Here is a 13,809-nt window from a genome sequence, read left to right on the forward strand (position 1 = left end):
TTTGAGCTAGTTTGCTTTGTCCTCTTACTTTCAATTCAAGATTCCATTTCTGATCCTTTAGGTCCACTGTCATTGTTGTTCATGTTGAAATAATGAATATTACAAGTCAGATTCACTTTTGGTTGTGGTATTTCCCATATTCACCCTGAGCATATATTGTAACCCCTCCTGAATTAATGCCAGTGGTCGAAAATGTGCTAATCATTAATAATAATAATAAAAAGCATACCACTGCAACCTTTTGTGTAAACCAGGTGTTTGTTGGCATAAAAGAAAGCTCCCTGCCAAGCAAACACCCTGGTAACCTGAAGATAAGTCCAGTGCTAGAGTCCAAGCAATTTATGAGTGCAATGATTTACTTGAACGCAACCCTCAGGCACCGAAATAAATAAATGAATACATAGATTGAAAACAGAGCGAGAAAGCCGATTAGTTTTTATTTATGGAGTTATAAATGCGACATCCTCGGTAAGCTCACTACTGTGACCGTCATTTAATTTATTTTTAATTACCGGGTCATCAGACACATTGGTAAGGATTAATTATTTAATGACTCACTGGTACATGCTTCATGACTAGCGAGTTGACTGGTAGGATGTCCAAAGCATCAGGCGAAATTTTCTGTAGCTTCAACTTTTATTCAAATTAAAAGTATACAAAAAAAAGAACCTCAGCTTTATGATTAGTGAGGAGGGGGTATGAATATTGCCATGTTCATTTGACTTGCATATCTATATTTCATAACAGTAACTGTCTCAACTATAAAATGAAATCAAGCTATAATAATAAAAATAATAATGATTAGAAGAACAAACTTTAAATGCACATAAGTCACAACACATCCAAAATTTCTTTGCATCAAGAAAAACTGACTGTTTGCAACAGTTTGCAACATTTTAGGAACCTTGACAAAATACCAACAATCACTACATGTGCAAACACCCACAGCTCAGTGAGATACGGGCTTTACAGATTAAATAAGATTCAAAAGGAACTGATTAGCGAAGAGCAACGAACCCATCATGCTATGTCTCACGCTTGCAATTATGTGCACAGATGGGAGGATCACAATGAAACACTAGAACAGCTACAATGAAATGAGGTCATTTGCGCTTTAAGTACAAAAGAATGTTGCTCATGATAAAAACAGTTGGGATCATGAATAATGTGAGCTTTTCAAACTCAGGCTGCTGTATTTAGTCAGCAATAAGCTCATATGAAATTGTAGCAGATGCTTGTTTTAGTGAGAAATTACGTCAGGCTAGTATGACACATGATTGGCATTTGCCAATCATTGGCAAAGAAATCATTTTTCTTAGTTTGTCAACAGCCTCCCTTCGAAACTCATCTCAGCACGGGCCGACCCTTTGTGACAGTGATGTATGAGCCGTGTCGCAAACTCAGCAAATCCTCATTAGATCACTCCTCAACACCAGGTCAGGGTGTAATTTTCACTCGCACATTACGCGTGCCACCAAGATTCTCCATTCATTGCGAGACGCGATCCTCATCAAGTTCATGAAAGGCAATTAACAGTGGCAGGAAATGTCACAGTGAGGAAGAAAAAAAAAACATCTCATTAGTGGTTTCATTGGATATGAAATGACTGCAATAAAATGAAGACAACATTTATAAATATCAGCAAGGCTTATCCCGAAGCCCTGCTGGATGTCAATTATTGGCTGTAATACTGTATAAGACTCACACAGCGAGGGTGTGTGTTTAATTGGAAACACTCTCGCCGTAATGAGTGACTATGCGAGTTCCACTCTTCTAGCCTTCTCTCTGCTGAGCAGAAGAATCTGAATCATTTTTATTTGCCGTGTTTTAGTAGTTACTTGTGTTTTTGCAAAAAGGCTAGATATATACATTTACGGTGTCATGATGATCAAAAACAGAATTGGGCAGATAATCGGAGTGACACTGCTACAGCATTGAAAATAGTCATATTGAACAAGCGGTATAGAAAATAGATGGATGGATGGACAGTTCTTGTAACACTTATTTAAAAAAAAAAAACGTATTTTCCGCACTATAAGGCGCACCTAATCCTCCAATTTTCTCAAAAGCCGACGGTGCGCCTTATAATCCGGTGCGCCTTATATATGGACCGATATGGATTTGTGGATGAGGACAAATTAATTAAAGTAAGCTTTACATGTTTGCGTGTTGTGTGATATTAACGTTTGAGCAACGTTGAGTTATTGATATATTGTTATTGTTTTCACTATTTCGAGTGTTATTATATTGTGGTTGCATTAACGTTTGAGCAACGTTGAGTTCTTTATTCTATGCGCCTTATCATCCGCTGCGCCTTATATATGGACAAAGTTTTAAAATGGGCCATTCATTGAAGGTCGCCTTATAATCCGGTGCGACTTATAGTGCAGAAAATGCGGTACATTAAAACGCATTAAATTGTGTGAGAAGTGCAATCAAGTAAAATCCAATGAAATAAAGAGATGAGACCGTTAGCAACACTTTCATAGAAGAAATTAGACATTTACAAGTTGTAAATGTCATTGGTTTTGATAGCCCACCACTGATGCATTAAAAATGACTCTAGAATGAGGGGGAGAAAAATGATTTCCCAACATCAGTGTGTACGTGTAAATTAAAAATATAACTAAAGCTGTTAGTCACCAAACGTTTTCCTTAGGCTTCATCTGATGCCGGGATAATGCAGTGTGCCTCTTTTTTTGATGCCTCTCCCTGTACTCCTGTTCGAACTTTGACCCCTTACCTCCTGCAGTCTCCCTTGGCTTCAAAGAGTGAGGTCACAGACAGTGGAGGGCACAGATGGGGCATTGATCGCAGGGATGTGGATGCAAAAATACATAAATGCTGCATCTGCACAGCCAGCAAACAACTGCAGCTGTGCCCAAGTGAGCCTCGCAGAGCTTGCATGAATAAATCAGGAAGGTTCATAGTCTGTGCAGCAAGCAAATAGACAAGCTTCACACATATTTAGCAGTCAATGAGATACCGCATTGGATTTAAAGAGACTTTAACTGCAAAACATTTTATGTTGTAGTTTGTGCAAACATCGAACTTATTCATGCCTATCTTTAACCTTAAAAGTGTGAAACCAAAAACTTTAATATTACTGTAAGCCACTATGACATTATGCACTTTACACTTCAACGTGGGAGAATTAAAAAAAGTTCTCAAATGATGATTTGATTAAAATTTAATGCACATGGAAGTTTATTACATATTGTACCTTAATAAAAATATTTAAATAGTTAAATACAACTGAATTTCACAAATTTAGCAAACGCAGTTGCCTCAATCTGTTATTCCGTTTTAAAGGGAGGGAAGTAAGAAAGTAATACACCAGGGACAAAGATTTCAGCCCTTCGTGATGAAGGCTGGACTAATCCCTTCTCACTGGATAAGCTTGCATCCTTCATGGGGACAACTCAGGTTATTGTTAAGGTCACAAAAACAGCACAACAGCGAACTGCACTGGACTCATGAAAGAATGGCACAAATACATATCTCGCAAGTCAAACTCGGGCTCTAAAGTTGCTGTTTTGTTTTACGATGATGCCATTAAGGATTCCTGCTTAAAGTCACTTCAAAAAAAGGCTTTGTCCCTGTTTGGTGATCAAATTTAATGGCCTTCAGAGGTATGTGGCTCCAGTGAACATCTGTGGGTCTAACTGCGACAGCGCCAATAGAGGCAGCTTCTTGCTGTGGGCAAATTCAATGTCAAGGAGTACCCGAGGTACTGTGATTAAAAAGTTCAGGTGGAAATTGTGGTATATAAGCAGCCAAAATCAATTTCACGACTTACACTTGAAACTTCTACAGTTATGCAAGGTGGCCTTGGCAGCTATCACATTTGCTCCTTTCTAAATTAGTTGTTGTGAAGGCGGGGCATTGATAATGCTCCCATAAGAATGGTAATTTGTTATTTTACGGATTAGCGGAACATATTGTTTGTTGAGCCAATATTTAGTGTCGGAAAGTTTGAGTTTATCCAACATAATACAAGCCCTAAGTGAGCAATCCAAAGGAGCCGTCTGCTCTTTACTGCTGGGCTTTCTTTTGGTATGAAGCGTCACTGGCTGATGTGTAAACATGGAGGCTTGTTATCATATGGAGTGCTTGTCAACATTACACACACACACACACACACCCCAAAGCCATGCAGTGTCATCTGTCAATACAAAATCAGTTATCGCCATGTGATACATCGCCATCATAGTGGTGTTAAGTACTGGTGTGGATAATCACGCTTATCACAGTCTCAAGTCAACACATTGTGCAGTGACTTTTCATCGTCATAGTCTTGTGGATGTCTCGTTACTGTGGAGCGTCTCACGCGCTCTGGTATTTCCATCATCATAAGATAAAGTCTTATATGTAAGATGCCCCGGATGAGGGCGATGCATTGAGTTGTCAAACCTGAACTGTCCTGACACAAGTCATTGTTGATTTCACTGTTGTAGGGCAAAGACTCTAGGGCTGCAGATAAGACTGTTGCCATGGTCCTGAAGGAGATACCAAGTAAGGCGTCTTCAGAAGGCAAGCCCCTCCTCACGGTGACTACCAAGGTGGGCAGAACTATTTCAGAACATGCGCTCTGAGTGAATTGTACTCCTGTGTTGGTTGTACGGATGCAAAAAAAAAAAAAAAAAAAAGTATTGTTGTGATGTAGATGCTGGTGCTGAGGATCTCTATTTAATAACGTTAAGGTTAAATTCTTGTATTCTCCTCCATGTAGAAGGTTGAATGACTTCTGGTCTGTTGTAGTCTTCGTTAAGGTGATGATAATCATGTGGACTTAGATTAATTGATGACGTCATGAATATTTTTATCTCATTCCGGGTGCCTTCTAATGCAAAATTGCTGACTCATCGATTATTCATATTTTTCTATGAAAACTGAACAGTAAACATGGTTTTGGAAAATATGCAAATAAGCCGCATCACAGGTTTTTATTCTGAAGTCTCTGGTCCTAAATTTAGGCATCTTGAAGAAAAAATGCTGCAGTCCTTTATGTCAATATCTTCTTCGCCTGTTTCCAGGAGGAATTACCAACGGGGTCAAGATGCATTTCATCTCGCTAATCAAGTCTGATAAACCTCCTCATTAACTTTTAACATCTCATAAGAAGTGCATCAAAAAGTCTTTGCGAACACTCCACACACACACACACACACACACATACACCTGTACTGACGGGGCTCATTGTATCCTGCTGCTTCTCTCCCTGATTGTTTAAAACAAAAAAAGTTTGCACGCTGCTTCATGTCATCTTGTCTGATTCAATAACCTGTTTTATAGTCAATTGATTTCCTAATGTAATTTCTCATTGATCAGCTGTCACAACCAAGATAATGATGCTACCCGAGAGAAAAAGATTAACATATAGCTTTGCATTGTTGCTGAAGGATACACAAATCTCATTTGATTGCTTTGGGTGTCACCACTGAAGCCTAAAATGTTTACATGCCAGCAGTTGGTATGCTACCAAATGGGAAATAAATTATTCAAGTCGTAATTCAAATGAGAAGTGATTAAAATGCAAAAAGTTATAACATATTGCAAAAATATAAATGTCCCAAGTTTTGTTTGAATTGGTTGAAAAATATGTAAAGGTAAATTATTCTTAAATGACAATTTGTGCAAAACCTTTCAAACCAAATATGTCTCTTTTTATATATCTACAATGCAGTATACCGCCTTGGCTTAGTTTCCCATTCATGCTGAATAAAGCAGTTGTTTCAAGACAATATTGTGTGTCAGAGAGCAGTTAGTTAATAATTTAAACTTGAACCAAGGCAAGCACGAAAAAACAATTACGGTGTTTGTATTTCTTCTTGGCTTGGCCGTGCAATTTTTTTAAAGGTGTTTAAAACACACACACCACAGACACACACCAACAAACAATAGGAATGCATGCTAGAGCCACTAAATATTTTTTTCACAAATGTCTGAAAAAATAATGATGACGTTCCAATGTCTCATTTCGAAAGGGCATCGTGTCCTGGTGTGATGTCACTTAGCAAATGACAGAAGCTAAGTGACAGGCTAAGGCTCCTCGCGCCACATGTCAAGTCAAGTCAAGTCTATTTGAAAAGCGCATTACTGTGTAGATCTCGCTGGATTTTACTGAGTCAGGGGTGAGATCCTCGGACACAACCTCCCAGAAAGCCTTGGCTTGTATTTGAGAAAAACCACGTCATTAAATTTGGCAGCGTTACATAAACCTTCTCGCATGAAATGTTACATTACAATCATTATATTTCTTTACACTTCACAAAAACTGTCATATACAACTCTAACAATTGATCCCAAGTGATAAGCATCGATTAGCTGAGAATCGTGATTAATGAAGAAACTAATCACGATTCTCCTCTCCTTAAATGGTGCACACAGATCCAAGCCTGCGGGAATTGCAACAAAATAAAAAGATATGTCAATACTATTTCATAATTAAAGCACTCCCTTATGTGAGGTACACAAACACATAAAAAAGAAGGGGTAGAAGAATAGAATCGTTATGATACACGTTATTAAGAATCCTTAACATGGTTAAACTCTGCAACATTCAAGGCATTTTTTTTTCCCGAAATGAATTCCTCCCAGAGTTAAGGCTTTGGAGAATTGGTTGCACGATGTATATCAATAATATACGAACTAGGCCAACAGACATCTAAAAAGGTCACACCAGCAGGTATCCGGATCGCCAGCTGAGCTGTGTTACCACCGAGGCCTTTTCAGTTTCAAACTGATAAATCATTCCAAAGCTGGTTTAAAAAAAGAAATATGAAAAAATGAATATAAAGTGAAAACTAAATCCCATTAAATTGTATTAAGGGATAAAATGAATAATTAGGATTGGCTACAACCCACTGGAGTTTAAAGATGACCAATTTTGAGCCATTCTAAAGACTGAATTATTAAATACAAGCTAAAGATAAAACAACTGAATGAAACCGGCTGTAAAAGCCTCCAAGTTCCACCCGATAGCTTTACGTCTTTACTGAAGTTTCCTTTTATATAACCTATTCCAAGCTCACCTTGAAGGATCTGACAAAGTTCATGCCATTCCCTTGACAGCAACATCTAAAAGGATCTCTTGAGTAAAGCCCGAGCGATTCAATTAGTGGAAGTTTGCCATTACATAATTTACTAGATCACTCCTTAAAGTTCTTGTCGACTAATAAAGACACAAAGGCATACACCATGAAAATGCAACAATAGTAAATGCTAATCTCCATGTAGAAATAATGCAGTGCTTGCAACTTTTAATTGGTGTTTGCATGAAACTTGTGCACAAAAGAACTCCCCAGACTAATATGGACAAACTTCTCTCCTCATTTTCCAGATGTTTAGCTAGAGTGAATGACCAGTACTATTTTTTTCCCCCCCAGACAGCCATGGAGACTAATATGTCCTGCACCACATACTGTAGATAGAAACTGTAGCATCTGTCAACATCTCAATATTGTCCAAATCAGAACTGATGTTGAGAATGGAAATGTCTGCATGTGGCTCTTTTGCTGACCTTCAAACAGTCACAACACTGTAAACATCACTCTGACAGCAGGCAAACAGACATATACAAACGTATTTGCATTACCAGGGGACAAAAAAGAAAGGGGTGGGGGAACAAAAAAAAAAATAGAGGGTCCAGCAAAAGTAGTTCCGTCATCCCTGGCAACGCACTTCATTTAGTTGTTTATTTGCAACTGCTTATTTCACCTACTGCCAAAGAGCCAAAACCAGCTCAGATTCACAGCGAGTTTAAATTAACTAGCATAAATAGACTGCAGTTTGGGGAGCCATACCTCTGAGCAATTATAACCACACATAAAGACAATTAGAGTTTTACTGATGTTCCCCCCCCCCCGCTCCAATTATTTTCTTTAACAAAAAAAGCTTCACTGGGAAAAACATGGCCTACCACATTAATACTACCCACTCATTATAATGTAGCCGTTGGATTATTCTTGCTATGATCACATTTAATTAAACTTGATACGCTTTGGAATGACTCACTGTTTTCGTAAAAGGTCAATATTCAATTATTAATAGCCTAACCTGCAGTCACATTCAATTAAACATAGCCAAACAAACTTTTAGTCAGTCAATAAACATGGAGCACAACAACCTTTTGTTAATTGCATCACAATTTGCGTACGAGACATCCTGCAAAATGAAAGTTTTGTTCTAACACAGCACAAAGTGAAATTACCTGTGCTGGCTTAGCAAGTTTGCAGCACAACAAATAATCATATTGTAATTTTCAAGGCACCAAAAGCTTGCCCTTGAAATGTGCATAAAATTAATTGTCAAGATTCACAATATTAGGTGTCATGTAAAAACAGCAACCCATTTAATTAAAATTCCACATGCAGATACAGCCCTGAGGGCACCAACACAGCAAATGTCAAGTTTCCTTGCTGCCAAACACACAATGCCACACAATGCTAGACACCAATGCTGCGTACCTTTCCTCCAGGACACAATTGGCTTGTAGCTTCCAAATTATGAAGCGCCGATTCAGCCTTGGAGCATCCAAAGCATTGGAAAGATACTGATGGGAAAAAAAAGATTAGCATTTATATGGTTTAGGAAGAGAGAGGAGCAATGTTGGGTTCTTGTTTGGGGCACATCCAGAGGCTCTGATAAAGCCGAGCTCGTTTGGCAACTAGTGTGTGCATAATACGTGTCGTTAAAATCTGATTGGAGATTGACAAATATTGACATTTACAACACGAAAAATACCCAGAAACTGTTATTTATATTTTTGTGAATTTCAGGAGTAAAGATTTACTTTTGAACCTCAGTTTCTCTTTAACTTTCTTCATTTAAGAGTGATTAGATTAATTTCCCTCCGATGTTGCTTTTATATTAATTGCTAAAATCTCCTCTTGACATTTTCTTCTACTTAATTCTTGTACTGCTGCTTCTTCCTCTTTGTTGCTTTGTTTTTATACAACAAACAGTTTGAGGTCAAACAGTAGTGAACTGTCATTAAAGGTTTTCATTACTTTTCTTGCAACAATGTAACTATATTAAACTCTTGTATTATTCAACAGAATTTTCCCTAAAGGCAAGATTCCGTTTGTGGTAAACTACTCATTCATCAGAATCAATAAAAATAATTTCAACCTGAATAAATTAATATGAGTGCAAAAATGGCTTTGAATAAAATATTCATATTGTATTAGCGTTGAATACCAGTTCCTGTAAATAAAAATTCATCAAAATGTTCCACAACCATTTACGATAAATTAATTAATTTCCGCTTCTTGTCACAGCAGTTGATTCTTTAGCCTGTTTTTGTTTTGTCCTTCCAGTTGGTGAGTGAGCAACAAGAAAGTCGCCCGCTACTGAGTCCATCCATTGACGATTTTCTTTGCGAGACCAAGTGTGATGGGCTTTCTCGCCCAGTGACTTCCAACACAGCAGGTACAACACACAACATTCATTTTTATTTATTTTTTTGGGAAAAAAAATAATAAAACAACACTTATCAGGGCTGTCTAAATGAAATTAACCAACAAATATTTAAATGTGTCATGCATAAAATATATATTTTTAAAAAGCAGCAACGTGACGTAGCTCCTGTCGGGAATACTTTTTTTTCTAATATCAATAGTGCACATAGAATGGACAGTAGATTGTAAAGTATTTTTTCATGGATTTAAAAAGGCACCAAACTGTTTTCTATCCTATTATGCAAAACTGGCGTCCTCCCACAGTCTTGATGTGTGCCAGTGGAGTGGATTTAGGTGTGATCCTTTGTCAACCTGTCACGCAAAGTGATGGACTGAAGAAGCAGTGAATAATGCTGAGCAGGAGTAAGCAAGCGAAGAAAAAGCAATGCAGAATTTTAATCAGTACAAGCTCAGATATATGTATGCAAATCCGCAAGCGGATCTTTTGCGTGTTTCTTTTTTTCCTTTTATAGATGCTGGAGAAATTTCAAGTTTAGCTTCATGGGTCACTGATTACGTAGTGGTTCATGAAGCTGACTGTCATGCATCGTTCGAGTTAGTGTCTGCGCTCGATCCAGATTGCAGTCAGCTCTTTGCTCAGTCAACCACAGAAAAATTGGCTTCATCCTTAACTGTAAGCATGAGCAAGAGATAGATGGATGGACAGTTATCTTGTCCTAGGAGGAGGCAATGTCATGTAAACAAAGGTCCTCAATGCTGTGCATGTCTGTTTCCTTAAAGTGATTTATTCAAGAGAAGCTTCTCATCACCCTTCATCCTCTCTCCATGATACTCACCCTCATATATTTTCTCTTCTTGTCAGCACTTTCCTGCTTCAGTTGTCATGCGTATGTGGTATTAGCGTAAGAGCAGACCATAATTCAATAAAACAAAATTCATTATATCAAGACTTGTATTGCTGTTTGACAAAACAAATAGTTGTCATCGTTTTCTATTGGCTTTAGTTTAGTTCATTTCTGGGTAGTCAGGAGGTCTGTGCATACTTTTGTCTGGACTTGGGGTGGAAATTCAAAACAGGGATGCCCAGACACATTTGCATGCCTGAAACCTTGCAGCTTGGAGCTTGTGAAAGTCTCTGTCATAATACAAGCGAGAACAAATTTAAATAAAAAAGCAAATTTATGCTCGTCTAATTCAACCAGCTGCCATATTTTCTAAAAGAATTCCAAGGAAAAAAAAAGGAAATAAATAAACCTAATTTTTGTAAGTCAACTTTTTAAAATCAATAAATATGTAGTCATACTACCACATAACACATTTTATTTTATGTACCGTATTTTCCGGACTATAAGGCGCATCGGACTATAAGGCGCACCTTCAATGAATGGCCCATTTAAAAACTTTGTCCTTCGATAAAGCGCACTGGATGTATATGTGCATGTATAGATAAAACCTCCCAATCTGAGCAATTGTCTTGCCAGTCTCGTTAATGTAAACTCAACCGTGTCAAAACATTTTGAATGCCTTTTTGATTCTTTTTGATACTAAAACTTCTTCAGGAAAGCTCTTTCCTTGAGTGCACCCTACTCTCCCATATTTGTAATTGCGCTTGTCATCTAAATAGCACAAATCACGGGCGACAAGCTCTGATTACGCTTAGATTTCAGTCAACAAACGCTCTCAGCTGGTTATCATGAAACAGCAGTACGCCAATTATCTCGTCATTTTTCTACAGCTTTGAGCTCTCCTTACATGGGACAAAGAATCACAGAGTGGCTCACGATTTTGACTGAGGTTCTACAAATGTGAGTTTTAATAGTTACCACCCAGTGTATAGAAAAATTAGCAGCAATCAGGAGAAACCATTAAGAGTGTGTGTGAATGGCACTGATGAAACAAAACAGTAGGCTATAGCTATGAAGAAAATTGTAAAAGAAATTAAAAACTACCACCGTGTGATTTTTATGTCTTTTTATGTCGGGTATTGGCGATTATTTTTTATTAAACCGCAACGTGTCTAATCGTGTTAGAAAAGGTTGCAGTAAATTTAAAATAGAAAGAAGACAAGACAAGGAATCACACACTGATGTTGTTGGCCTTCTATCCTGGGGTCATAAAATGCATCATAAAAGTCCATTCAGTAGAAAGATGCTCCTCTTTATCGGCCTCACATATATATTTGGATTTTTTTTTTTTAAAAAGAGCCCCATATATTAGATGGTGAATCACCCACATTTTTCCAAACCAACATAGTCTTTCATCTAAAACAAATTTTTCAAATGAGAAATATTATTAGCAAGAAAAAAAAAGGAATTTAATGGGTGAGAGAAATTGTTTTTACTAAAAGGTTTCCTCAAATGACATTAAAATGTGTCTGTTGATAATAAGATACATTACTGTGATTTATTTTGCAACTGTTTTAATGGCCAATTTACTTGCTATCATGGGAAAATATGAAATTAAAATTGCTTTCTTTATTTTTATCCCATCTGGGCATCACACTCCCATCGAAGCCAGGTTTTGAAATGATAAAACTGCCAAACAAATTTAGATTTACACAGCGTGAAAGCTCCAATAAAAAGTGCTGTCTTGGCAGTTCTCTCGTCAACATTGGACCTACTGGATCTCAGCGAGCCAAGCGAGCAGAGAAACAACAAAGACAAAAAGAGTCCTCGTTCATCCCGTAGCGACAAGCAAAAAAGCCCGCACAGGAAAAAGAACGCAGAAACAGAGCTGATCCAGGTGGAGCTGGAACAGAGCATGCGGACAACAGAGAGAGCATCACTTGACTCCGGTATGGACACTGTGCAAATATTATGAAGAAACTGTCAAAACACTTTCAGCGGAATGGAATGTTCATTGGGAACTAATTAGGCTGTATCTTAAACAGCAGTGAAGTGAATAATTCATGGCAGCATGTATTTCCCTGATGTTTCAAAAAAAGAAAATATGTCTGAACTGCCAATAGATGTTATTTTTAGAGCACTCTCAGTACTAATTGTCAGTTTTTCCACTTTGTTTAACCTTTCAGACCCTTAGTAGTTTGAGAGTCCAAAAATACATTATTTCAAACAACTTCATTTTAGACACCTCCTATGCCAATTCGTTAATGCTTATCTTTGAGTGCAGCTATCGTTGGTTCACCGTTGGATAGATGGGAAGAGTTGAACCCCAACCCTGAGAGAAACAGTAACAGAAAGTGGAAATTGGAGAGACGGCGTTCATCAAAAAACTCTTCAAATGAATTTCTATGGTAAGCACTGTCCTGCACAGATACATATCACGTCATGCGTCAAAATAGTGTAGGCAGTGTTCAGAATTTTTAGGCAAGTCGGAGTCTTTCTTCCTTTTCTGTGGTGTTCCGCAGGGGTCAATTTAATGGCCCATCTTCTTTGCGCTTCACATGCTCTTTTTCAAAGATGACATCAGCAAATCATACCACTTACAAGCAGAAGACCTCAGAATTAATTCCTAAGGTTGCCATCAATTTAGGGTCATTTTCTAAAAATATGCACCACATCTTAAGAAATCTTGGGCTCATATTGGATCAGGCCTTGCCATGGTTAATACATTGTTTTACTGTTCCAGACTTGCTCTTCAGCTGTCTCAACAAAATTTCATTAGACTGTCTTCATTTTGTTCAGGATTTTGCTGCACATCCCTTCCGTTCTGTTGTCCTTGAACAGGCGTCCTTTTCATTTTAGGACTCAGTATAAAATATTGTCACTTAAATGTGGATCTGTTGTCTATTTATATGCGTATTATATAATATTGTATATGTTTATATTTCTTTAGAATGAGTGTTGTACAGATTTAGTATAATGTCCAATAAAAACTTGGATTGTTAGTGCTAATTTCCGTCACTTTTCCAGGTCCATTGACTCTAAAACCCAATTAGAGCCATTGAATAAAAACTGCGTGGAAGCAAACACCAAAGCAGAACCCGAGTCTGCCCTTGCATCTCAAGTAAGTGCTCCGTCTGTGTGATTACAAATTGGAAGTAATCACCTTTATTGTAATTGGGGCGATATTATTTAAAAGTGATACAGGAAATATCACATTAACATACCCTGGAACTAACCACTTTTGCATGTTAACCCTTCAAGTTTGTGTGTGATTGTTTTGCCGTCATTTGTCCTAACACCTACGATTCTTCCATTTCAGCTCAACAGGCAGTATATTAGTGGAAGACATGTAAGCCTCCCTATGCATCCTTTCATTTCATATGGGAAGACTTTGCACCGCCAAAACAGCATTGCACCATGTTATGAAATTTGACTTGCAAAATGAGTGGCTTGAATTGAAGCTGACAGGTGGTGCTTTTGGTCTTTGGTAGTGCCACATGGTCCAAATGTGAAGCGCTTTCTTGCTGGCTGGATGTCTACAG

The 13,809-nt window shown here is 37.8% G+C and overlaps 1 protein-coding gene across 1 annotated transcript in view; it reads left to right on the top strand.

The window, feature by feature from the left end:
- Nucleotides 1-13,809, top strand: part of pex5la (peroxisomal biogenesis factor 5-like a) — a 46,014-nt gene that overhangs the window by 16,739 nt on the left and 15,466 nt on the right. Inside the window, exons 2-7 of the mRNA XM_061296938.1 lie at nucleotides 4,458-4,562; nucleotides 9,321-9,432; nucleotides 12,019-12,216; nucleotides 12,552-12,675; nucleotides 13,295-13,388; nucleotides 13,587-13,616. Coding sequence (XP_061152922.1) covers nucleotides 4,458-4,562; nucleotides 9,321-9,432; nucleotides 12,019-12,216; nucleotides 12,552-12,675; nucleotides 13,295-13,388; nucleotides 13,587-13,616 — 663 coding nt within the window. The remainder of the gene's footprint in view (nucleotides 1-4,457; nucleotides 4,563-9,320; nucleotides 9,433-12,018; nucleotides 12,217-12,551; nucleotides 12,676-13,294; nucleotides 13,389-13,586; nucleotides 13,617-13,809) is intronic.

The sequence above is a fragment of the Syngnathus typhle genome, linkage group LG14, assembly GCF_033458585.1.
Source record: "Syngnathus typhle isolate RoL2023-S1 ecotype Sweden linkage group LG14, RoL_Styp_1.0, whole genome shotgun sequence".
Lineage (NCBI taxonomy): Eukaryota > Metazoa > Chordata > Actinopteri > Syngnathiformes > Syngnathidae > Syngnathus > Syngnathus typhle.